The 26,073-nt window shown below is 37.0% G+C and overlaps 3 protein-coding genes across 4 annotated transcripts; all 3 read left to right on the top strand.

Moving 5' to 3' along the window:
- The first annotated feature begins 335 nt into the window (after positions 1-335).
- On the top strand, positions 336-893 carry LOC149007038 (uncharacterized). The gene has a single exon (XM_089167009.1). The coding sequence runs from the start codon at positions 336-338 to the stop codon at positions 891-893; it is 558 nt and encodes a 185-aa protein (XP_089023135.1).
- A 4,587-nt stretch (positions 894-5,480) lies between these two features.
- Positions 5,481-17,386, top strand: LOC149007037 (ADP-ribosylation factor). 2 transcript variants are annotated; one of them, XM_089164755.1, is made up of 7 exons: positions 5,481-5,566; positions 6,229-6,397; positions 7,301-7,371; positions 7,585-7,704; positions 16,570-16,688; positions 16,845-16,926; positions 17,043-17,386. In XM_089164755.1, the coding sequence occupies exons 2-7, from the start codon at positions 6,250-6,252 to the stop codon at positions 17,046-17,048; spliced, it is 546 nt and encodes a 181-aa protein (XP_089020881.1). In that variant the 5' UTR covers positions 5,481-5,566; positions 6,229-6,249; the 3' UTR covers positions 17,049-17,386. The 2 variants fall into 2 exon arrangements, with proteins under 2 accessions (XP_089020881.1, XP_089020882.1); XM_089164756.1 differs by having other exon boundaries at positions 5,483-5,566; positions 6,204-6,397.
- A 2,223-nt stretch (positions 17,387-19,609) lies between these two features.
- LOC149007036 (uncharacterized) lies at positions 19,610-25,638 on the top strand. The gene is made up of 3 exons (XM_089166050.1): positions 19,610-20,126; positions 20,563-20,617; positions 25,291-25,638. The coding sequence occupies exons 1-3, from the start codon at positions 19,835-19,837 to the stop codon at positions 25,442-25,444; spliced, it is 501 nt and encodes a 166-aa protein (XP_089022176.1). The 5' UTR covers positions 19,610-19,834; the 3' UTR covers positions 25,445-25,638.
- Positions 25,639-26,073: the final 435 nt, after the last annotated feature.

Genomic DNA, 26,073 nt, shown 5'->3' with positions numbered 1-26,073 from the left:
TAACTATGTCTTCTCCGGAGCTGCCTTCCCCCCCCCCCTCTCCCATCCACCCCCCCCCCACTTCTCCGCCCTCCTTTGCCCCCCTACTTCCCTCTCTTAAACCTTGGAACACTCTGTTCACTAAGACTACCCTCCCGGTTGGCAATCTCAACCTCTCTTTCATCCCACCTTCATCCATCAATAACCAAACCCCTCTCGTACACTGCCCCTCTACTTCTACTGCACCTAGTATTAACCGATGGAAATCGGGCATCATCAGCCAGTTTCTTGGCCCTGTTCCCCCTCTTAACATCGTTAAGTCCTCTCTTACCAAACAATGGAATGCAAGTGGGCTTATGGATACCTACCTGATAGAAGCTGGTATTTTTCTTTTCAATTTTTCGTCGCCAAACTGTCATTCTCAAGCTCTGAAGGGATCACCATGGTTTGTTGGAAAGTCCCAGATCTTCATCAAGCCTTGGTCCCCCTCCTCTCTGCTTCGTAGAGTCAATTTCAACTCCCTTCCCCTATGGATTAACCTCCCTGGACTGCCGCTCGAATTCTGGAATTCAGACTGCCTCAGCCGTATTGGATCTGCTTTGGGAAAGCCCTTGCGTACTGATGCCAAAACCATTAGAATGGAAAGACTCTCTTACGCTCGCATTTGCGTAGACTTCCCTGCCGCCAAACATCTCCCGACAACTGTTTCCATCGCTGACGACAATGGCTTGAAGTACAATCAAACCATCAATTATGATTGGGTGCCTCTGCGATGTGATCGATGCTCTTCTTTTGGTCACGAAGATGTATCATGCTCATCTACTGTCTCGGCTCCTGCCATCTTGGACCCTCTAAAGCATATCTCAGAGCCTCAAAATTTTCTGCAACTCTGCCTCACGCTGACTCTTCGGTAGAGAAGATGGCCTTGATCCCTCAAGTTCCTTTGAAGCCGATCGATGTCCTTGAAAAATTTACTGCTGACTTGAATCTGACCGATTCTTCCACGGCTGCCGCCATTTCAAGAATTGGAGTCTCAAATCCCTCTCCAATCGTTATCGATCAAGTTCTTGAAGACTCTGTTGCTGTTGTCCTAGATGCTATAGATGAAGCTGTTAATCAAGATCAAGAAAGATCTACTGCTACCACTGCTGATGAAGGCTCTGTAGAAGCTGCCGCTGCCACTGTTTCTTGTAAAATTTCGCCCTCTGATGATGGTGCTCGATCGCCACCGGTAGCCCACACTTACCGGAGAAGAAATCGGACAGCGACCTCTCCTTGCACATCAATCCAGATCGTGTCTCCTTCCGAGAATTTTTGTCAGCCCACTGCAGTCAATGCTTCTGCGATCACTGACGAAGCCTGGACTGCAGCGCCTTCCTCTCCTTCTGAAAATTTCTCTCCTTTAACCTTCCCATTCAGAAGTTGCCGATGTCCTCTCTTGACCCTCGAGATCTCCCCTCCCTCTTCGGTGAAAATTTTGCCTCTGATATCTCAGAGTTCCCTTCACCGCCTTTCCATATTCCCTCTTTGATTAACGACTTCTTTGCCCTCCCTTCAACCCTTCGTCCTCTTCTCTCAATCCTATCCTTGATAAAAATATCCTTCCTATTTTACCCCCTCCTACTTGTTCCACCGTGGGCCCTTCTCCCCTTGTGCCCAACCTTACTGGCCCAAGCCCCTCTTCTCACTCTTTGCCCCATGGTCCTATTCTTATAAACCCTTCGGCCCATTCTTCCAATCCCCTCACTTACTCTCTCTCTCACGCCTCATCCACGGACAACCCTGCCTTATCTTCAGCCATAAATTTGAACCCCTCTGAGCACTATTGTGTCTCCTACCCCCCCTCCAATCGCCCGATCTTGACAGTGCAAGATGTAGAAGAAGTAACCGTCCTTCTAAAGGGCCCAACCCTTACAGTGACGACTTCATGATTGAGCGCAAGGTTTCAAAGAAAAAGAAGAAGAAAATCCGCAAAATAGTGTTCTTTGGTCTCTGTCTAGCCCTTGTCTTTTGGGTATGTTGTAGTTGCTATGTCTTTTCGCTTTAGCTTCACCATTTCTCGCTCCGTTGTATGTTCGAATTTTTGTCTTTAATGGATTTATTTATTCATCCAAAAAAAAAAAAAAAAGTTCTCCTTGTCTAACCTCTATGGATATATGCAGTATGTTCTGGTAAATGCTTTTGTTGTCTGCATCCCTTCTCGGTTATGAATTCGTGTTTCCATAGATCGTTAAGAATTTTTATTTGATGGAGAAGCGACTTTGCTTTTTATAGCTTGCTTAAGAATTTTCTTTTTGTATTGTTAATGTTTAGCGTTTGTGAACATTTGTCTTATTAACCGCTTTTGTGGTAAACTACCATTCCTTTACCAACACCATGGTGTTGGGAATGACTAGCACCTGTTCTCCCCCCTCTTCCAATTCATTTTGTACTGATGCTTCAGTGAGGTTTGATTTTATTTTCCCCAATTATGTGTTATTGTTAATCTTCCTTATGAAATGCATCTGAAAGATGAGAAACCATCAAATTACTTGGTCTGTGTAGATGGGACCAAATTTCTGAAGGCACTTGGGGTTTACTGCAATAGGCAATGGTGGATGTAGGAACAGTCACTGACGAATGTGCAATGAACATCCATTTAACATCGAGCATCCAGTGCAAGAAAATCCTTGGTTTCAACCTTATCCTTGAACCATCAAGGTTTCGAGTTATGGGAATGACTGCTGTATCGGCTGATTCATATCAGAGTTTGTCAGCACCAATCTGGGGATACTGATATGGGACAGGATCAGACCATCTCTGCTGGTGCTGCTAAGACATCCAAATTTAGGTTCAAATGCCTAATTTAAATGCCAGCCAAGAGGGCACTGTGGTAGTGAGTGTGGTGGGTATGCTTTGAAATTAGTCGCCAGTTGATTATTGAAGTTCACTTGAGAGTAGAATTTCTAAACATTGTTACTAATCTAGTACTAGTTCATAAGCCGACAAGTATTAGGGGTGGGTATACTTTGATGGAAATGTAATTTGATGTCAATATTGGCACTCACTATTGGGAGAACTGTCAGAGAATTAAAAGAATTGAATCGATATTTAATATAGAGGTTTATATAGATCTTCTGCTTTTTTTTTCATCTGACAGGTCAAGCAGGGAATGAAAATGTTGAATTTTACGAGGGAGGGTCAAGAGGAGATATTGAGGAGAGATTTGGAAAGTCTCTTTGGGAACAAAGGTAAGGCCTTGCACATAGGCCAAGCAGAAGTACATCTTTTATTACTAGTAGAGTATTTAATAAACTACTGATGCTTTTGTTTACGTGTTCTGGGAATCAGTTTTTGAAGAAGTGGTTTCTTGACATGGCTAGTTTAGCTCTTGAGAATTTGATTTCGCAGAACTAGGGAAACAGTAAAGGAAAACAGTAAAACACTTTCTGTAATTGTGCGTAATTTTATAAATTTCTCTTGTCATCTAAAGAAACAATGATTAGTTAATTTTAAGTTTTGTTTTTACAAAAATAACTGCTGAAAGTTTCACTTAACAAAACTAGCTAAAATTGAGTATGTATTTACAAAACTAACCACAATAGTGATTTTTTATCCATTTGGATATTTTTTCCTTTAAAATTGATTATACCAATATGGGATGAAAATGTCCAAAGGGTATGAAAAATTAATTACTTTTTCGTTTTGGACAAAATACTAATTTTTCCTCTTTAGTTTGGTTAGTTTTAGGGGTTAAATTTGTCCAAATGATGAAAAATCACTATTTTGATTAGTTTTGTAAATGCAAATTCAGTTTTAGCTAGTTTTGTTAAATGATAAGTTGAGGGAAATCTGAAAGTAACTAATCACATAATTTTTCCAAGAAAGAACGGAATACTTAAAATACTTCCACCCAAGTACCCAACTTCCATAGCAAGAAACATGAAAGCCATATTTTATTTTGGCCCAAGGGTATTTGAGCTGCTGAACCTTTTGTGCAATGGATTATGGATATTAGTTGTGAGAAGATCCATCTCATCTTAATGGGAGAAAGAAAAGCATATAAAGCTTCGCTAAACATGTATATTTTGTGAGATTGTTTCTTTTTTCCCTCCTCGTATCTTTGACCCTAAAGTTTCCATCTATTCTCTGTCTTGTTGTCGATGTAGGTCTTTTTACCACGATACAAATCACTTTGTACCAAATTTATTATTTTTTAAGTTAAAAAGTAAAGACATTCTTCTCAAATAATAATAAGGAAAACTGGTGGCTGAACAGCCGTGTAAATTGCTTGAACGCTCATACAAATTCTACCATTAAATTTGATAGGATTAAATATGGATTGTCCATTAGAAATGGTTCAAATTTCATTCAATAAATTTAATGGTAAGTTTTATTATTCAACCGGACAACTACATTTATGCATAACAATAATAATCATCCGAATCATTCTTTATTTCAAAACTCGCATGTTAAAAGTGATATCACTAAAATGCAAAGTGAATAGTTAAAACCAAAATTCTTTGTATTTGAATTAAATTATCAATGGAAGTGCTTATGGTGGAATGATTATAATCTCTTATGTAACATTAGTAAAACTGAAGAGACTGAGGAGGCTTAGGCTGTGTTTGTTTGCAAAGGTGGAGTGGAGAAAAAAACATGTGGGCCCCATGTGTAGTGGGGTGAGGGAGAAAGAAAGAAAATGAAAGGATTTTGTGAAAAAGTAATAATAATGGGTCCCACTTTTTACTTTTCTCAACTTTTCCACAAAGTCTCACCAAATATGTGGAGTTTTAAAATGGCATGGGGTGGGAAAGTTGGGCTGCCACATCATGACAAGTTTCCTTAATTTAAGGAAACTTATCTCTCACTTTTCCACCCAAATAATCAAACAATCTACCATCTTGAGATTTAAAGGAAAAGTAAGAAATCTACATTTTTTTCAAGAATTTTCTCACTTCTTTTTTTTTTTACCCTATCTTTATTCCAGCAAACAAACAGCAGCCTTAATATTTGAATTTTTGTTCTATCACATCTTTCTTCCATCTTCGTATCTCCTAGATGCATCTTTATGTCTGAAATTAATTTTTATCAAGTCAAGTTCCATAAAATGGCTTCGTCTCCAAAAACGCCCCATGAGAAGCTTGAAAACCTTGATACAATGACATGGGTGGCCAACTCAGCAGAAGTAAGCCGCCAATTTTGGCAAATGAATGAGGAATCGGTAATTGGTTGACGGTTGACCATGTTGGCTACCACCGTCTTCTAGACTTCTAATTCTAGTTTGGGGTCATGGTCAACTATTCGATTTTTTTTGGTCAAAGAAATTATGATATGATTTTTTTGGTCAAAGAAAGTATCATACGATTTCTAGGATTAAAGGAGGAATTATTATGTTATTAACTTCAAAGTAAAGGATGTTTTAGTCTTTCAAGGTTTTCCTTTCCCCGTACCACTGACCACCACCCACATAATAAATGAGAAAACTCATCTAATCGCCCTCCCTCGACCTCTCACGCCTCATTCTGCGCGTTGGTGTGAGGCTTCATTCTTCTTCTCTTCCCCATTCTCTCTCTCCCCTCTCTCCCAACTCTTCAGCTTTCCAAAGGTAAACTTTTTTTCTTAGCTTTGATAGCCTTGAATTTCTTCATTTCAATCTTAAGCTGGTCATCGGTATGTTCAATTCTGATTTCTGTAAATAATCTCCGTGTTTACACTCTGTATCACTCTTCAAAATCATCAGTTGTGAATTTTGTTTTGTGCTGATTTGGGGATTCTTGAGGTTTTTTTTTTGACTTCTGTTCTTTCTTGGAGGCTTAGATTGTGACTATGTTTTAGTTTTCCTCCTTGTATCTGTTTGATGATTTCTTGTTTCCTTTTGAGATTATGTGTTTGGTATAGGATAGGGGTTCGTTTTAATCTCGCTGGTGTTTAGATATGTTTTGAGTGGATAACTTATCAAATGGATATTATGTCTCAATTCATCATTTGATCTTCATTTTTGGTTAATAAGAGGCTTCCGAAGACTTTTAGCTTGCTTTAGGGTTGTAGCCTGTAGGATTGCTCCACATATTTCAATACGTTTCCGATTCTTTAATTTTGTTGAACTTGTTGTAGATGATTTTATTTTCCGAAGTTAAGAGTTGGTCCTGTGATCCGGTTGAGATGATGAAATTTTGGTTTCTTTTCTTTTTTTTTTTCCCCTTGTATTATTCTGATTCTTCCTTGTCTGACTCTGATTTTAGCTTTTCTGTCGCCTTAACTTTGAAGGGACATAAGCTACGACAAAACATGGGGCTGAGTTTCACAAAGCTTTTTAGCCGGCTTTTTGCCAAGAGAGAGATGCGTATTCTGATGGTTGGTCTTGATGCTGCTGGTAAGACCACCATATTGTATAAGCTCAAGCTTGGAGAAATTGTCACAACAATTCCAACCATTGGTAAGTTTATATTTATCGAAGTTGCCGTAGTGCAGGATTAATTATGTGTATATATTTGTTTACTTTGCTTTTTGGTTTGCTTCCCATATTGAATTGAGGTGTAGGTTGTTTTCAGAACTTCTGTTTATGGAAATTATCAGCAACATAGAAGTCCAAAAATTTCATTTCAATTTAGTCTTATTGTTGATGAAAAGTATACATGGTTGTGTGCTGTGTGCAGCCCTTGCATTCTAACAAAGGGCCATCGAAATGATCGCCTTGCCACAGGGAATGGTGGAAATTCTGGAGGGTAAGGCGGCCATTTCATGCAACTCTATGTCTGGGCGCAGAGTCCATGCACTGCACACGACCAGGTAGCCCTCTTTCTCCTTAAAGGTGGAATTTTGGGTGAAAAAAGGGCTTGCTATTTGCTGACATCCTTATCATTGAACCTCCTTTTTTTTTTCCATTAGTTAATCTTTTAACTTTTATAGATCATTTGATTGGTTATAACAGGTTGTAATGAAGTTAAAATGCATAATCATACCAATTTTTTTGAAGCAAGAAGACGATAAAAACATGGAGACTGGAAAAGAATTACAAAATATCCCTGTGAATCTTTCAAGAAGCTCTCTTTATAGTCTTTGACTCCATTATAATTATTTGGGTCATTCTAGAAGTGCTCTATGTCCTTTGCTAGAATATCTCGGACTTTATAAATCTAGTTCACTTTCTTGCCTTCTATTATAAGTTGGCTCCCCTTTGTAGGGAGTAGATAATCTCCTTCCAACTATTTTGATCTCCACTAGAGGTTCTTACATTCATGAAGTTATTTAATTGGAACTTTCCAAACCAAGAACTAGCTTTGGTCCAATTCAAATGTAATTGTGAGCCTTTATAACATGCCATAGCAATTATTCTCAGGGTTCAATGTGGAGACAGTTGAATACAAGAACATCAGCTTCACTGTTTGGGATGTTGGTGGTCAGGATAAGGTAATTACCTTCTTCTTCTGATCAAGATATGAATTTTCTCTATACATCTAGACATTCTTTGACTTGAGTTTAGACTAATGCTTTATTTTTGTTCTGGACGCACTTGAATCTATTTTTGTAGCTTAAATGATTAAGTATTCTTCTTTATCACCTAGAAGTTAAAGCCGAAATATTGTATGTGGGCTGGTAAAAGTTTCTTCTTTAATAATGCAGATCCGCCCACTGTGGAGGCACTACTTCCAAAACACACAGGGTCTGATCTTTGTGGTGGATAGCAATGACAGAGATCGAGTTGTTGAGGCTAGGGATGAGTTGCATAGGATGTTGAATGAGGTATATTTCTATTTGGCTTACTTTCTTTCCGGGTGTATGCAATTTGGTTGCAGGCATCATTGATGAAGTTGATTGATCTGTGCATCTGTTACTAATGGGAAAAATATCAGCCATAATAGATGTAGTTATAGTGTAAGTTCTTATTTCCATGTTATTACCTATCTTGAGTCCATTGTTATTGTTCGCAATGTGACTTGAGAGATGAGGGAGCGTGAGAGGGTAAGAAGAAACCATTACCACTGGCTGTTGAGATGACTTCTCTTCATGGAATTATCATCTTCCCTTTTGTTTGTATGGTACACATAGGAGACAACTCATTTGGTAGCTCGTTAGACTTCAAATTTGAAAAATCTAAAATCTATAATAAGCTTGGAGAGCTGGGTCTCTGGTTGATAGGTGGAAGATAGAATGTCTTCCGTTGAACTCAAACACATAGTTCTTTTTGGCCGAACCATCATGTCATTATCACGCCCAATGTCTGCAGCATAAGATTTATGGGAATTTCCTAGGTAGCACACCACAGCATACATTTTCATAGCAAGTGAAAATTTAGAGGTACTGAACATTACCGAGTTACCTCCAAACTACTGCCACTAAAAAAAAGCCTAATATGGTTGTGGATGCTTCTCAGTTGGCATGTGTTCTCACACAAGCCTCGGAAGTAACATTGACACAGCCACATTGTTGACAATAACCTGTGAGCAAGTATTTAAGAATTGCCCTGTAGTCTGTATGGTATTTGGGATCTATTATGTGTCAATATGTGTTGGGCTGTATGATCCAATAGATATCAACCCGTAGTTTAGTGATGACTTTTGGGACTTTGATGCTTATGGGCAGATATGGCTTGAGAGATACTGCACCAGTATATGCTGATATGCTCAGCACAAAGGGTTTTAGTCATCTTTTAAACCAAAAAAAAAGAAAAAAAAAAAGGGGACCACCAAGAAGAATCATTTCCATAGGCTGGGCTGTTGAGATGACTTCTCTTCATGGAATTATGATCTTCCCTTTTGTTTGTATGGTACACATGGGAGACAACTCATTTGGTAGCTTGTTAGGCTCCAAATTTGAAAAATCTAAAATCTATAATAAGCTTGGAGAGCTCGATCTCTGGTTGAGGGTTACTTCCACTAACGAGCTAAAATTATTTTGGAATATTTTCTTGATTGAATGAACTCTTTTGGTGAGACATCTTCCTTTCAGTACTCTTCATTAGGTACCAAATGTGAAAAATCTGAAACGTACAGGCTTGGAGTACTTGAGTTCTGGTTCTGAGGTTACTTCTAGTTGCAAGAAGTGAAATCATTTTGGAACCCTGACTTGATTGGATGACTCTGTTGGTGGGATGATTAATGTCTTTGCAGTATTAACACTCTTCTGATTGATCTTCAGTTACTGGTGCTTGTGGATCTCCACTGAAATATTAATAGGTGAAAGATAGGATGTCTTCCAGTGAACTTAAACACCCATAGTTCTTTTTGGCCAAACCTTCACATCAATATCAAACATCCAAGGTCTGCAGAGTAAGATTTATGGGAGTTTTGTAGGTAGCACACCACGACATACATTTTCATAGCAAGTGAAACTTTAGAGGTACTGAACATGGATGAGTTACCTCCAAATTACTGCCACTAAAAAAAAGCCTACTATGGCAGTGGATGCTTCTCAGTTGGCATGCGTTCTCACGCAAGCCTTGGAAGTAACATTGAAACAGCCACATTGTTGACGATAACCTGTGAGCAAGTAATTAAGAATCGCTCTGTAGTCTGTATGATATTTGGGATCTGATGTGTGTCAATATCTATTGGGCTGTATGATGCAATACATATAAACCAATGGTTTAGTGATGATTTTTGAGACTTTGATGCTTATTGGCAGATATGGCTTGGGACTTACTGACACATACCAGTAAATGCTGATATGCTCGGTACAAGGGGTTTTGACTCTTCTGTTTTACATTAAAGACCCAGAAGAAAGGGGGAAAAACTGTGGGGACCACCAAGTAGTATTAGGGCTTCCTAGTGCAGATATGCTGGCTTGGACCAACCCAAATCTGAGTCCCAGGTTTGCAGATCAATATGAACCGGTTCAAATTGAGTCCTGAGTCCAGTATAATATTAGGAATTTATTTCATGTGTCATGGGCCCAGTAGAATATTATGATTTTATTTTGTTAATGTATTACTCTTTGAATTTTAGAAAGTGGGATGCATTGCTAGAGCTAGAGTTAATTGTTTGAATCTTATTTCCTTCAACTTTGGTTTCTCAGTTTTCCTTTATTAGTTGGATTTGCTTCTTTAAACACCCTTTACTTTTTTTGAGTGCTTGAGTGGCTGGTGCATGCATGTGCACTCTTCTTCTTCCCCCCCCCCCCTTTTTGTTCTCTTTCTTTCTCTTATTTTCGTCCCCACTCTCTCCATATTCCCTGTTCCCCTTTCTCTTGACATTCCTGATGACTTGAAGAGGTTTGGATACAGCACCCCAAAATAGCAGTCTAATTTGAACCTTTGGTTTTGAGCTATAAAACCAATTTGGACCGGTGAACTTCGAGTGGACATCATCGAACAGATGAATGAACCACTGGATACCCTTAGTGGGAAAGTCATTTCGAAGAGGGGTATTAGAAATTTAGCTTTTAATTTTCTCGTGCTAATTTGACATACATTCTGTGGTCGATACCGATGATGAACTGGACCGAAACACAAAAGGATGCCAGCATCTTAAATTAACCAAGCATCAATAATTGCACTAAAAGTATGATAAAGATAACCTAGATTTATCTTTTGGTAATGCCTGTAGATTCTATATCTAATTGAATTAGATTAATCCAAATATGTAAAAATGATTAGTACAATTTTCTAAACTCAAAGTTACCAATAATTAAACTCAATTTCCATGTGAAAATCCAGTGGGACCATACAATGGTGGGACTATGCGTTAAGGTAGGTATATATATATATATATTTACACACACACACACACACACATACGTCAAAAGCAATTTTACAATTAATTGACTATTAACATAACTAGAGACAAAGTGAATAATAATATGTAAAGCTTGACGTGGCAAGGAGGTGGGGCACCTCACCTCCCATCTCATTCTTATGCCCCATGTAGAAAGCAAGGTATGAGATAAAGAGCTTGGCTGATGATTAATGATAATGTTAGAATATGATATAATTAAGGTTAAAATCTAAAGTAGTAATCATTGCATAAGATATAATATTAGTAAGGAATTAGAGATCACTTTTAGCTGTATCACATGCAACACCCTCTTATTTCTTCTCTTTTCTCTCTCTTCTCCAATGATTAATTTTCTCTCCAAACTCTCTCTCTCTCTTTCCCTTATTAGTATTATATCTCATGCAATGATTATTACTTTAGATTTTTAACCTTAATATATATTATATTATATTATAACCTTATCATTAATCACCACCCAAGTTTTTTTCCTCACACCTAGCCTTCTACATGGGGAATAAAAATGAGATGAGAGGTGGTGAGAGGTGAGGTGTCTCACCTTTTTGGCACTCAAGCTTTATATATAATTGCAAACCACTTTGTCTTTTGTCTCTTGTTATGTTAATAGTTAAGCAATTGTATATATGTATTCATTGATTCATAGTCCCACCAATGTATGGTCCCCTTTAATTCTCTCATGGGCCTATCTTTGAGTTCAATTATTTGTACCTCCGACTTTGGAAAATTGTGCTAATCATTTTCCCGTATTGGGGTTAGTCTAATTTCATCGGATATGGGATCCACAAGCATTATTGGTGATGAGTACATTTATGTGTGAAATCTTAAGACATAAAACATGCATTTTACACATTAAGAGTGATACCTTGGGTTTTATGTTGTTTTTGCATATTTTAAGATTTTTCAGGATTTGAGTAAATATTTGAAGTTTTGTGTATGAAACATGCAATTTTACACATCAAGAGATCCTTTCGAAGTGCGAAAAGGGCCTAATTTGAGCATGATGGGCTAAAGATGTGATTATACGTCAACTCCAAGAATATCTTATAAACAAATAAGCCAATTTTGATCCAATGCTAAGATTAATTAGGATTTTTTTTTTTACTTTATTGTAATTAAGAAAAAAATATTGTTGTATGTATGTAACCCACTAGTAGTCCAAGATTAGGATTTTATATATTTTTTTTCATAGATTTTCTAGAAGATTTAATGTTATTAGATTTTATTTATTTCTCTAATTATTTTGCTCTCTCTCTCTCTCTCTCCGCTTTCTATTTCTTTTACTTTATTATTTCCTTAATAAACCCACTTCTTTTTTATAAATAAATATATTTTTTTCTTTTTCCTCCCTCTTCCTTTTCCATGTTTATACATTACCATATTTATTTTTTTATTTTTCTTTTCTTCCACTCATTCTCTCTCTCTCCCCGTGCATTCTCAAACTATTTTCTTTTTCTTTCTTAGTTTTTTTTCTTTATTTTTTTAACTCCTATTTCTTTATTTATTCAATTATCATTATTATTATTAATTTTCCTCTTAGAGCTTGGTTACACTTATTTTCTCCCTAAGATCGATCCATTAGCTACACGATACCGTGTACATGCGGTTACTTTTAAATTAAAGAGAAAAGAAGTGTAACTTAAGTATAAGAAGATATGGTATTTATAAGAGATTGTGAATGAGGTAGAAATAATGAAAAGAAAAAAATAATGATAATTGAATAAATAAAGAAATAAGAGTTAAAAAGAATAAAGGAAAAAAATTTGTTTGAGAATGTAAGGGGAGAGAGAGAGAGAGAGAGAGAGAGAGACAGAGAGAGAGAGAGAGAGAGGAATGAGAGAATGAGAGAATGAGTGGAAGAAAAGAAAAATAAATAAGGTAACGTTAGAAACGTGGAGAAGGAAGAGGGAGGAAAGAGAGAGAAATATATATATATATATATATATATATATATATATATATATATATATATATTAATAAAAAAGAAGTGGGTTATTAAGGAAATAATAAAGTAAAAGAAATAGAAAGTGGGAGGAGAGAGAAAAATAATTAGGGAAATAAATAAAATCTTCTAGAAAATCTATGGAAAGAAAATATAAGATGCTGATCTTTGACTACTTGTGGGTCCTATACATTCACCAATATTTTTTTAATTATAATTAAAGTAAAATAAAATAAAATATTCTAATTAATCTCAGCCGTACATCAAAATTGGCTTATTTATTTCTAAGATATTCTTGGAGTTGACTCATAATCGCATCTTTAGCCCATTAGGCCCTCTTTGCACTTGAAAATTTGGATGGATCTCTTGATATATAAAATTGCATGTTTCATACCCAAAATTTCAAATATATGCTGAAACCCTAAAATTTGCAAAAACAACATAAAACCCAAGGTAGCTCCACTTTAAGTGTGTAAAATGCATTTTTTTTTTTTTTGTCCTAAAATTTCACACATAAATTTGCTCAATTGGAGTTTGGCCAAATATGAATTTAGGGTTATCTTTATTATACTTTTAACTCAATTATTGTATTGTTAGCTCTTTCAGGATGTTGGTACCCTTTTTTGATTCAGGCCGATGCATGTTGTTAATATCAGCATTGAAGTGATTATTTTATTACTATAACTTATGTTGACTTTAACAAGAGAGAATTAAATTTCTAAATAATCAAATTATACTTCTTCGGAATGACTTTCCTATCAGGGTTATTCGGTGGTTCATTTACTGGTTTAGTGAAGTCGACCCAAGGTTCACTTGTTTGAGTTGGTTTGTGAATTAAAATCAATAGTTTAGATAAGACTGGAATTTTAGGGTGCAATTGTTACATTTCTCTCCCCCTAAAAAGAAATTCCGTCCCAGAAATTTCATGGACTTGATGACTCAAAAGGGTTTAAATATTGTATTCTTTACCACGACTAATCCCTTTAAGGCTTAAGCTTAGCTGATGTGTCTAAACTGTGGCTAAATGTTTTGGACAACCATCCTTTATTAGCTTCTTTGCTTGTATTACAGAAATCACTACCTTTCTTGGTTTTCTAGTCTTGTCACTTCTATATTTCTATTACTGTGTATCTATATCTCCTAAGTATAGTTTGTTTCTTATCGCATAATACCTTTGCTCAATAAGTAGATAACCAATCCATTTCTAAAATCACATCGAACTTTGTCATATTAAGCTCTAAAAGGTATGCGCTCAGCTCCTTATCATGAATCTGAACTAGGCAAGATCCACAAATTACATCTAGTTCTTAGACTTCACCAGTAGGGGTGGCACTCGTAAATTCGGAATCTAATTGTTTTAAGTAATACTCCTATATTCTTAGTTTATTTAGAAGATTGAGCCATCAGATTCATAAAAATATAGTATAATGCAACTATATGAATTATATTCCAATTTCTTTCCCAATCGGCACCTTCTTCCGGTTGTAATCCCAAATTTTTTTTCAAATTTATCTTTATTCAGGGATATGGAGAGTGGGGGTGTTCGATCCCATTACAAATAAATTGGGGCTTTCTACCCATCTTCATGTCTTCTTCTTTTCCACGTTTTGGGTCCTACAGCTGAGTGGTTTGGCCACTCCATTTTTGCATCTCCCTTAAGCTTGGGTAAGTTGCTTTCTTCTCCTTTTCAACCTTTAAGGTTCTTCTTCCCATTGTGTTCTTCCATTTTTGTCTGCTTTTTCATTTTTTTTTTTTTTTTTTTTTTTTTCTTTCGGGTTTCTCATTGTAAACTTGCTCCATTATATTGGGTTTTTCTATACTAAGATTGGTGGCATTCTTGTTTTCATCTAACCATATCTTACTCAAATGATATTGTTAAACTTAGAAATTTGTGTTATACTTTACATGGTTTGATGTTGGGATTGGGTCAATTGTGCCTTTCACCTGTGGTTTCTCTCCTTTTTGTTTCTGCTCCTCTTTTGACTAATGGCTTTATACTAAAATATGTGTTGGGTTTTGGTTATATTGGCTAGATTTAATTTAGAGCTTTGAACTCTTATCATATGCAATGATATTGGAAATGTGTCATCAGACCCTATCGTGATGCTCTTGTTGCATTTCCCACTTCTAAATCGCCTGTTTGCTTTTTGAAATTATTTTACTCTGCTACAGGTTAGGAATACTAGTAAAGTTTGGGTAGTGCTTCCTTCTTTTGAAAGTGAAGAACCCATTCTCATTGTCTAATAATTTGAAGTTATTCTAATAGCTAGATTATTCTGATTCTAATTCACGCTAAAAACAAAGACTAGCATATGATTAAAGAGTTCAATCTGACTGCAGGAAATAAGAATGATTTGCTGAAAATCAGAATCGTTCTTACTTGAAACATTTGAGTAGTAAGAACAAAGAAAAGAGAACGCTCAGGCTTCAGACTGCAACTTGATCAAAAACCAAATAGCCTTGATTACATAATAAAAAAAAGTACCCAGGTTGAATGAATTCAAGGGTTTCTTCACTAACGGTGAAGAGGAGCAGCAGCTTGTCTTTGTTTATTGAAAATTTTGGCTCTAATGTAGCCATTGATTTCCTGCTAGTGACCGTTGAAAACACAGTTAATGTTACCTATAGGAAAAGCTTTTACATATTTTTGGGGGTGGGGGTGGTGTGGTTTGGGAGAGTCCACTAACAATAAAGAAATTGAAATAACTTAAGTTGACCCTGTATTGAGTAATACATGAGACCACTATTAACATAAAAGAAATAATTTAAAACAGAGTTAAAATTAACTTAGTGACCAGGCCACAGTATACTGGCCTCTCTTGTGAGTTGGTTGTTCTTCAGATTTTCATCACTGTTCATGATGGGGCAACCTCGATGCTTTGCCAATTGGATGACATTTGATCCTGGACAATAAAGATGACAAAGAACGGGTTGGGGTTTTCAAAATTTTGAAACTGAATTGGGGTGTGGGTTCATTGTATGTATCATCAGGAGAAGGTTATGTCTAGATGAGAAGTAAACGTTCAATCTACTGTTTTATGTATATGCTATAGTTGTTGCTGGAGGAAGAATGGGGAAACCTTGAAGAAATCAGATTTCCAGGGGAGTGGATGATACATTGGGGGGGGGGGGGGAAGAAAAAGAAAGGGGAAGGGGGTGTTTGGGATTTGCATATGCACAGATAGGCTTTCTAACGATAACCAGAAACATCACCTCAAACCTGTGTCTGATAATGGGGAGTTACGTTGTTAATAAATAAAAATAGTAGACTTCTAAACAAGACTCTAACTAGGAAGTTTAATTCAAATAAGGGAACTAAAAAGAATAGGAAATCAAATATTCTTTACTGACAACTATAACTTCGAAAATGAATATAAATTAAACGAAAACTTCTCCTTTTGGGGGGTGGGGGGTGAGGGAGCCGTAACAAAACAGAAGGGCATCATTTCCCCAGACAACTTAAATTCCTAGAATGATGTTGGACCCAAAATTGTTAACTAGACTGGTTCTCTATCTGCATACCCAACTAGGTTTGGGTAAGTCCAAGACGGTGTATCTTCATTAGTTTTCACCACAATTGGACCTGCAGTCTGCTTCATGACTAGGTGATAAATGAGGTGTATAGGTTTTATAAGCACAGCTTTTTCTAAAACTGAGGTATAAAATCCTTGGCCAAATGGGAAAAAAATTATGTTTCGGTTTCCCCAGTTTTTCCTCCCCCTCCGGCATCTCAGTTAGGTCTCATGTCATCATAACTATGGGTGAAAACATTTGGCATGCCATCTGATTTCTTTTTCTCTTTATGTCATGGTAAGCCTATGGTAGACTGGTAGTGTCAACCATTCTTATGTTACCTTCTTCTAAACCTATCTAAGATGCCTGCTTGTAGCTTTGTTTGTTCCTTTGGTAGTGCTCTGAATTTGGGAATTCTGGTTTCAGGATGAATTACGAGATGCTGTTTTGCTTGTGTTTGCTAACAAGCAAGATCTTCCTAATGCAATGAATGCTGCTGAAATTACCGACAAGCTTGGCTTGCACTCTCTCCGCCAGCGCCACTGGTAAAAGACATTCTTTTTTCTGTTTACATCCCGCCAATGAGTACCATTGCATTGTCTTCTCATTTTTCTTAAATTCTTTGTTGGCAACGGTATTCCCCCCCCCCCCCCCCCCCCCCCCAATGTTCTTGCTTGGTCTAACCTTTATTGTTTTTCCAGGTATATCCAGAGTACTTGTGCAACCTCTGGAGAGGGCCTCTATGAGGGGTTGGAGTGGCTCTCCAACAACATTGCCAGCAAGGTTACCTTTCTTTTTAATTGAAGCTATTGGCTTGCTGTTCTAAGTTTGCTTTACATGTTTTTTGTTTCCATTTACTCTTATCTAATCATTTTGCTTTTCTTTCTTATTATTGTTAGGCCTAAGGTGAATGATTGCTGAGCTTCATCAAATGAGGATGTGTTAGAATGCAGGATGTATGTACACACCAATGTAGCTTTTCCTTCTGAAGACGAGTAGGCTTGGGCTGTGGTAATCAGAACGGATTCTTGTATTCCTTGACTTCATAGTAGGCTTGTAATAGTTTGGGTGGTTAGCCAGAATACTTTCTATGGGCTGTTTCCTGTGTTCAATGTAATGACACCTTTAGCCATACACCTTTTGATTGTTAATATATGTTGTACTTTTTCAGAAATAGGATTACGTTTTGTAATCCATTCTGGTTGTTTTGACCACCTATGGTTTGGCAGTTTTCAAATCTCAATATTCTTTGCGACAATTACTAGCCCTTCTGTCTGTTGTATCTACCATATTTAGTAACTGTAGCAAAAATCTAGCTCCTAACAGTAGCAGGAAAATCCAAAAAAGAAAAAAGAAAATACATAGTCAGACGGTAGAGCTTCATCTTGATGCTGGTTCGATTTAGACATCTGAAGTAAGGGGGCACACAAAGACTTCATTATGTATAGAGATTGATTGGCCATGGAGTAGGTTTGGCCCAAACTGTTGCAGAGTCGCAGGGTCCTTGAATAAAGTGAGGAACTCGGGATACTAAGAATGGGTGTTTCAAATTTTCAATTCAATGTTGAGTTACCTACACCCACCACTGGCACCACACCAGTCTCCTCCGGGGATACCAAACAGGCTTCCTCTTCTGTTAGCTATTCAGATGGGAAACTTCTGTTAGCCATTCAGATGAGGCAGATGTTTAAAATTGCAAGAACAAAGTCACTGTCATTATGGCCACTTATTCATACCTCAATTTTGGTTAAAATTCTTCTTGAAATAATCTGTAATTTTGTTAAAAAATCGCAAATGTTTCCCTGGGGATTGTGTTGAACGTCTAATCTTTTTAGTAATTTTCTTTTAAAAAATATACAAGAAAAAAGTCAAATAAAATAAAAGTCACTGTCATTGCTAGTTGCATGGGGTTCTTCAAATTGTTAAGATCTGCGAATTGGCATAATTGTGGGATTTCATCTCTAACGAGGTGGTCAGGGACGTCCATTGATAAGAGGCATTTTAGTAATTCCATTGGGGGCAGTTTAGAATTTAGAAATTATTTTCCATTTTGTCATAATTGGCCAACTAGGTTTCATGAAAATTTTATTAAGTCCATTTTTGACAAGAAAATAAACCATCTATTTTTCTTTGGATGAATGAAACTTGTCCATCAGTGACATCCAAATGTTGAAGTTAGAATTTAGAAGATAATTTTTATTTTAATTAATTTAATTTCAATCTTTTGAGTGTGACTAATGGACAAGTGTCCTTTATCCAGAGACATCCAGAGAGAAATGGATAGTTCATTTCTTCTTCAGGACTCAAATCTGATAAAATTTTGGTTTTCATGAGGGTTAAGAAACATATAGAGCTGCTACTGTTTCTATGATGTTGAAGAAATTCTTCACTGGTGATTGCTCTAGGGGTCCTTGCTACTGTTTCTTCTTCTCCTTTCTAATGAAACATTCTGCATGGTTCGATTTGATATGATTGTGAAGAAATTCTTCATTGACGATTCCTCTAAGGGGTCCTCCTTCCCTTATAAGGCTTTGATAGTTTAGTAGAGGCATTTGAGCTTTGGAAAAGATGATCTTTCACGATAGCCAGATCTTGTATGCTCCATGCTTCAATGTCATGTTGAAAGTGAAAGATGGTACGTCAGCACTAGGCATAGAAGAGTAGTGTTGGCTTAAGGCAACGGGTTGAGTCACTTCTAAAGAAGACTAATGTGAAGATATTATGCAGAGGTACTTTCTGGTTTTGCATTTTTACCTAGTGCCTCTTTGATATTCTCCTTTTGATTTTTTTTTTTTTGGGTAAGTCTCCTTTTGATTTTGATGGGAAAAAAAAACGTTTTTCGCTTTGTTTGGCATAATTTATGGAACCTTTTGTTATTAAATTAAAAACGAAAATAATACAAATATAGAAACTACATATAAAATAGTTTTTTTTTTTTGGATATGAGGGAAATATTTCTAAATCTTTATTTTTTTTTATAAGAATATTCTTAAATTTTATCAGTTTCTTATTTTTTGTTTTTTAATATTGGTGTTGTTTTTGCTCAGGTTACTTGTTCTATGATATTGAAGTTTAGAATTGATAAAATTTTTGAGTAAATTATATATACATATCTTACATTTACTTCTGTTTGATTTCAACAGAAGAAAGAGAATTGCAAGATGAGATAACCACGATATTTTTTATTAAAAGAAATTCAAGAAATATATGTAAATGTAATAATTTATAACGAAAAGGATGTATACGTAATTTGTTTTGAAATCTGAGTGATAATGACAAAAGATTTTTTTCTTGGTGAGAGAAGCAACCAGCAACTGATCATGATAAAAGAATTAAAAATCCGGCCGCGATACTTATCCGAATTATAGTGGATCATTTTGAGGAGCACAAGTATCACTCGTGCGAGTCTCAAGCGGTGCCACCCGTGTGGCAAGAGTTCTAATATATATAAACTACTTTCTTTGATAAAAACAAAGAAAGTGTAAGCTATATAAAATTGTTGATTCTCCCTGGTCCTCCCGTTTTTGTGGTAGAACACTCCAAACCTAGTAGTCTAATCTCTATAATTGAACCTTTTCCCGTTTTCATAACTATTTCGTTGTTGCGAGTCTTGCGACTGTGTTGGAGGGAGGCTATAATTTCTAGATTTTGGAAGAGAAGGTAGAATTCAGATTTCGGAAGAGAAGGCAGAATGATTAGGACAGGTTGCAGGAAATTTCTAGGGTTGGTGCCCCAGAAGAACAATCAAGCACCGATTTTGGTTCGTATGTACCATGAGAGAGTTGTAGATCATTACAATAACCCTCGCAATGTCGGATCCTTCGATAAGAATGATCCCACGGTTGGGACAGGACTTGTAGGCGCTCCGGCTTGTGGTGATGTTATGAAGCTTCAGATTAAGGTCGATGATCAAACCGGGAAGATCGTTGATGCCTGCTTCAAGACCTTCGGTTGCGGTTCAGCCATCGCTTCTTCTTCCGTAGGTTTGTATCGTTCCACTTCGCTTTTTTTTTTTTTTTTTAGGGTATCTAATGGGTTCATCTTTCCCCTTTTCTGTTGGTGATGATGCAATCTTTTGGGGTTTTCTGTTCATGGATGAACACATTAGATTTTCCATTTTCTTGGGTTCTTTTTATGTTTCTGCAAATATTCTTCCGGACTGTCAAAAAAGGGAAAGCGAACTGTGTTGGAGTAATAATTAGCAGAAATTTACCTGGATTAGATGATGTAGCAAGAATTATTAGGCTCAATAACGCTAACAGTTTCTTTTGCAATGGTGTGAAGCCTCCCTGTTGTTTCGTGGTTGATATTTAATGAAGAACTTTTATGCATTCTATATTAGGTTCCTTCCCCGTTTGTTTCTTGTTAAGCACCTGATTTGTGCAATCTACTCATTCCTTTGTTATTTTCTTTTTTCAGCTACTGAATGGGTAAAGGGGAAACAAATGGAGGAAGTCTTAACAATAAAAAATACGTAAGTCCCTCTCCCTTGCTTCCTTGAATCTTGTTCTATGTAAGCGTAGCCCTTCATATATATTTTTATCCTTCTAGTGGATGTAAAATCTTGTTATGCTAGTATCACTGCTTTCTGTATTGGTTGGTAGTCATGATTGTGACAAAGGTATTACTTTCCGGTTGAGTTCTTTCTTCTTCTTTTTTTGGTTTGTTTTTTGTGGGTGGTGCTGTTGTGTGAAGCACTAGTGATTCAACTGTTTTTACTCTTTGCATGACATTCTTTCGTTTCGGGTGTCTCTTTGTTTCATTTTCTTTTATTCTGGTGTTTTATTGCTTTTGTTTCAAGGCAATGTGTTTATGGTAAGCCTTCTACTTACGTCAGTTACTAACCAAACCTAAGGTTGAGAAGTGAATCTTATATTTACTGAATCCAATGCTTACAAGTCGTCCAAAAGGCTATCTTATTGGTATAAGCCTTGGGTGGGGTTATGTATGTATTTGGCTTTTGTTGCCATGTGTTATCTTTGTAATTAGTCATTTGAGAGCTTAAATTATGGGTATAATGCAGGAAAACAGGGGTTGAGTTCATTTGTTTAGTAAGAGTCATGTTGTGAGTCACATTCGTTTTTCTATATGTTCCTAGTGAGTTTATGTTACCTTACTAGTTAAGGATTGGTTAAGGCTTTCCTTTTTTGTGTTTGTGTCTGTTTGGGTTTTATGTAAATTTGTAAGAGGGTACTGACTTGTACATGAAATTTAATTAATGTGATTGGGAGAAAAAAGACATAGGTGTGTGCTTTGCTTTGTGAGAGGGTATGCTGAGATGCCATTGGTGGGGGACGGAAAAACAAGAGAAGAGGATATGGGTGGAAGATTTTCTTATCTTCTTCCCTTGTTTATATTTTCTTTCTTATTTTATTGGTTTGGAATTCCCTGAATGTTCGATAATCAAAGTGTGTACTGTTGTTGACCCTTTTACCAAAAAAAGGGTACTGTTGTTGGCCCTTTTACCCAAAAAAAAGTACTGTTGTTGGCCCTATAGTTGATAATCTGCTGTTGACTGGTTATCACTTGTGACTGGCTTACATCATGATCTTTGAAAATGAAAACACATGAATAAGAGTAGCTGAGGTCACTAAAAAGACAATTTATATGCTTTCTTGTCGTTGGTAGTGACAGCAATGGTAGGGAGGAGAGGCATAAAATAATGGTTCTTTTGTTTCCCACAATGATATTTGAGATTGGGAGAGGAATGGGTATGCTATTACCATGTGTTCATATCTCTTCCTCCTCTTATATTTCAGATAAGAAGTAAGAAGGGGGGAAGAGGAAGAAGGGAGGGAAGGAAAAGAGGGGGGGGGGGGGGGGGGAGGTGGATATTAGGGTGCTAGAATATGGTATACCACTGGCATTCAAATAAAATGGTATTAAATTATCTCAATTTGTTCTGTGAAGGGTTCAATTTTCTAGCAAGATATGGCGAATATGCATAAGGAATGTATTGGTTATGTTATGTGCCTAATAGGGCCCAATTTGGTGTATGGGCATTAGATTGGGCCAGCCTAGTATGGGATAGGTTAAAGGGCTTGACTTAGTTTGTTCCACTAGCTTCGTAGCTTTTGGCACACTGGTCAAGTACCTAACATTTGGTATCGAAGTTGACACCATGTTAACGGTTCGAGCCCTAGAAATGGCTACCTAGGAGAGAGCAATTTGGAGTAGATTACCAAGAAAGGGCTACTTATCACCCAAAAAAATAACTAAATAAATTTGAGGGAGCAGAGTGCAACCACTTGGAGAGGGTGTGTCGCCAGAGTTATGTCGTCGAGGATGATGACTACGGAAGCATGGTGGTATGTTATGCCCAATATGGTGTATGGGTGCTGGATTAGGCCAAGTTAGAATGGGAGGTTAACTGACTCAGCTCGTTCCATCAGATTTGGAGCGATTGGCACATTGGTCAAGTACCTAACATTTTATGTTATGTGTCTAATTAAGCTTGATTCGGTTTATGAGCGCTAGGTTGGGCCAACCTAGTATGTGATAGGTTAAAGGGCTTGATTCAGCTCATTCCATCAGTTTCGGAGCTTTTGGCACACTGGTCTATGTTCCCAACTTCGGAGGTTTTGGCACACTTTCAATGTTGACCAGTCCAACATTAACCAATGTGCCAAAAGCTCCAAAGCTGATGGAATGAGCTGAATCAAGCCCTTTAACCTATCACATACTGGGCTGATCCAACCTAGTAGCCATCCACCAAATTGAGCCCCAGTAAGCACATAACATACCACCACGCTTTCATAGTCGTCATCCTCGGCTGCTCTCATTGGCGGTAAGTAGCCCTATCCAAGTGGTTGCAATATGGTCCCTCAAATTTATTTATTTTTATTTTTTTGGTTTTTTTTTTGGGGGGGGCGGTGGGTAGCCCTTTCTTGGCAGCTTTCACTCTACTCCTAGTTGGCCCTTTTCAGGATTTGAACCCTTGATGTGGTGCCAACTCTAATACAAATGTTAGGTACTTGACCGGTTTGCCAAAAGCTCCGAAGCTGATGGGACAAGCTGAGTCAAGTCCTTTAACCTATCCTGTACTAGGCTGGCCCAATCTAATGTTCATATACCAAACTTGGCCCCATTAGGCACATAACCGGTTACTACATGTTTTGCATGTCATTTTGGCCTTCTTTGGCATGGATGTCAGATTTGGGCTAGCTGAAGTTAAAGAAATTTCTATTTGTCAGAGGGGATGCATATCTGCTGAAATGAACACTACTTTTATCAAAAATTTATCCCTTGCCCAGGGTGGTTAGAGAAGAGTTCAAGGATAGCCTTAATAAAAGGATGTCTTCATGGCAGGCCCTACAGAGAATTTATCAAAATTAATGCCTGTAAATTGTTATATGACCCAATGACTTACTGACTGGGGTCATTAGGTGGGAAGTGAGGTTACCTTGTTTGGAAGCCATTATTATTCTACTCTCTTGTTTCAAGGCAGCACACTTTGTCAAGTACCGAAAAGCAGAAGAAGAATTAGGAGCAACAAGGTGAGGTAATTTTGCGAAGTGTTCAAACATGGCATACCGTTATTAGAAAATTGAAACATCAATGGCAGAACATTTTTTGAAGATCACTTATCTTTATTGGATGACTAAAGATCACTTTTAAACAGTAGACTACTGATATTTTTTTTCGTTTGGTGCTTTTTCTTCTTTTCTTTTTTTTTTTGGGGGGGGGTTTGTTTTGGGCTTACTGCAAGTCAGGTGCTTACAATCCCTCTCCAATTGATCTTGCTGAGTTTTGACTAATATTCTGATTGATCCAAAACCGTCCTTATCACTATCTGTAGTGTTCTACCAATTTGTTTTTGCTGTTGATATGATTAGATCCCATTTCATAACCTGCAGTTACCCCATCTTGAACCGTCTTTTTGTAATTTGATCACCTGAAACTGATTTACTCATGCCTTTCCTACTACTTTCACCCACTGTTGCGAGTAAATCACTTGATCTGCTGTCAGTGAATCTATCCTAAATTCTGTCCCGTCTTTGTATTTTAGACCTGCTTCTTTAATTACTTCCTGTCCATCCATTGGATTTGAGGTGACCCAACTTGAATCTTAGGCTGATTTGAGATTCTGATTGTGGATCACTAGAAATTTCTTATTTTCTGAATTTTGGTTCAGATTTGATTTTCTTCTAATTACCCTTAACCTGAAAAATATATTTTCACCATCTTCTGGATATCCCCGTGTTATTTATATATGAGTGATTGTTAGAGTTTGACCTTTATTTAAGAAAGGTGACATTTTGTTGGGTTTCTATATTGGGCCAGCTTTTGTTAACGCTGGAGGGGTGTTCAGCCTGAAATTGGAGAGATCTAGATGATCGATGGGGTGGAAAGAAAAAAACTGATGGCCTATTGCCTTTTGCGTGTAATTGGCTGTAATTACACTCTTATGACAGCTGATGATCTGGACACAAAGTTGGTGGGATCAAGTGTTTGTTTCAAGCATTTTGGAGTGTTGGAGTTTATCCAAGAGACAAGATACTTGTTGGTTTTCATTTTCTTCCCCACCCTAATTTTATGAGTGTTCATCTCAAATAAAGCTGAGATTTGTTCTGTGCCTGCCCGAGTAGTTGTGAATTGCTTTCTAATGGGTTATTAGTTAGTTGGTGGGTTACTATTAGTCAATCTTTTAAAGAGTATGTAGCTTTTAGGTATCACCACCTATATTATCTGGAGTTTTGCAGGGATGAGTGAGGGTTAAGGCACAAAAAGCTGGAGATTACCTGTTGATGTTTATCGACTTGAACATGTCTCCCTGCATTATAAAGACAATTTTAATTTGTTGATTTCAGTGGAGCATCTACTTTTGTTGCATTCTTGTTTGCATTCAGCATTAATATGAATCGACATACAATGAATGTTTTGAGAATGGTCTATAACTGATTTGCTTTGCTTACGGGATATGTTAAGTCTTCCTAGAATACCGGGGCCTTATCGGTTGAGTGTCTTGGGATTGCACATGGAGGAACACAACTATTTGGATGTGGGTGATTACTGATTAAGGCATTTACTGATGAGAGCTGTATCCAACTATTTGTATTTTGCTCATCTGTAGTTAAGTGTCATGTACAATGTATGCTGTTGCAGAGGGCTCGTTGCTTATTCTTTTTCCTTCATATAAATTTGCAGGGAAATAGCAAAACATCTTTCACTACCACCAGTGAAGCTCCATTGTAGCATGCTTGCGGAGGATGCAATCAAAGCAGCCATTAAAGATTATGAAGCAAAACGGACCAAATCAGGGGAAAATGCCTTGCCTATTGAGAAGGCTGCAAATGCTTAATTAGGTGATGCGTATCCAATGGTGGAAATGGTTTTGCCCGTCAACTATACATTGTCATAAGAAATAAATCATGATGCTTGGACGTTGCTTATTTTTCTTACTGTCCCAGGACCCTTTGGTATACTTAAATGCTCGTTGTATCTTTTGCTTTGTTACAAACTTTATGGCAGTAAATTAGCAAGACTCTTATCATACCTGTTTTGTTGTCACTGTATCATCTGATAGACAGGTTGTTTCCGTGAATCTGTGATGTGTAATATTAAGTTAATATTAATTGTGACTCAACTTTGCCAATGGTTTGTAGAACTCTGTACGGCATTAAGACAATCTTTTAAGATAAAGTACATTAAATCTAGTTTGCAATTAAAACTCAACAGAAATTGGTGATATAAGATAAAATTTAATTTAATTTAATTTGTGGGGAATTGTACAAAATGGATGACTGGGAGGATGTGGTGGAGGAGTCTGAATCACCACCTTGTGCTCCCCTAACACTTTCTGAGCATAGAATAGGGGTGGGTTTATTATGTTTGCATTTTTCATCTATTTTTAATTTTAATATTTTCCAGTGGGTCTTATTACAATTGTTGTGGTGCCCAATGTCAAGATTAGTTGATTAGGAAAGGGAG

The sequence above is a fragment of the Hakea prostrata genome, chromosome 8, assembly GCF_041222555.1.
Source record: "Hakea prostrata isolate BN-2017 chromosome 8, UWA_Hpros_2, whole genome shotgun sequence".
Taxonomy (NCBI): domain Eukaryota; kingdom Viridiplantae; phylum Streptophyta; class Magnoliopsida; order Proteales; family Proteaceae; genus Hakea; species Hakea prostrata.
This window is presented reverse-complemented; position numbering and strand designations above follow the sequence as displayed.

Bases quoted from the DNA above. Each gene is read 5' to 3' on its own strand.
- LOC149007038 (XM_089167009.1), top strand. From the start codon at position 336: ATGGATACCTACCTGATAGAAGCTGGTATTTTTCTTTTCAATTTTTCG.
- LOC149007037 (XM_089164755.1), top strand. From the start codon at position 6,250: ATGGGGCTGAGTTTCACAAAGCTTTTTAGCCGGCTTTTTGCCAAGAGA. The intron at 6,398-7,300 runs GTAAGTTTATAT...AATTATTCTCAG, and splicing joins CACAACAATTCCAACCATTG to GGTTCAATGTGGAGACAGTT. The intron at 7,372-7,584 runs GTAATTACCTTC...TTAATAATGCAG, and splicing joins ATGTTGGTGGTCAGGATAAG to ATCCGCCCACTGTGGAGGCA.
- LOC149007036 (XM_089166050.1), top strand. From the start codon at position 19,835: ATGATTAGGACAGGTTGCAGGAAATTTCTAGGGTTGGTGCCCCAGAAG. The intron at 20,127-20,562 runs GTTTGTATCGTT...TTCTTTTTTCAG, and splicing joins CATCGCTTCTTCTTCCGTAG to CTACTGAATGGGTAAAGGGG. The intron at 20,618-25,290 runs GTAAGTCCCTCT...ATAAATTTGCAG, and splicing joins GTCTTAACAATAAAAAATAC to GGAAATAGCAAAACATCTTT.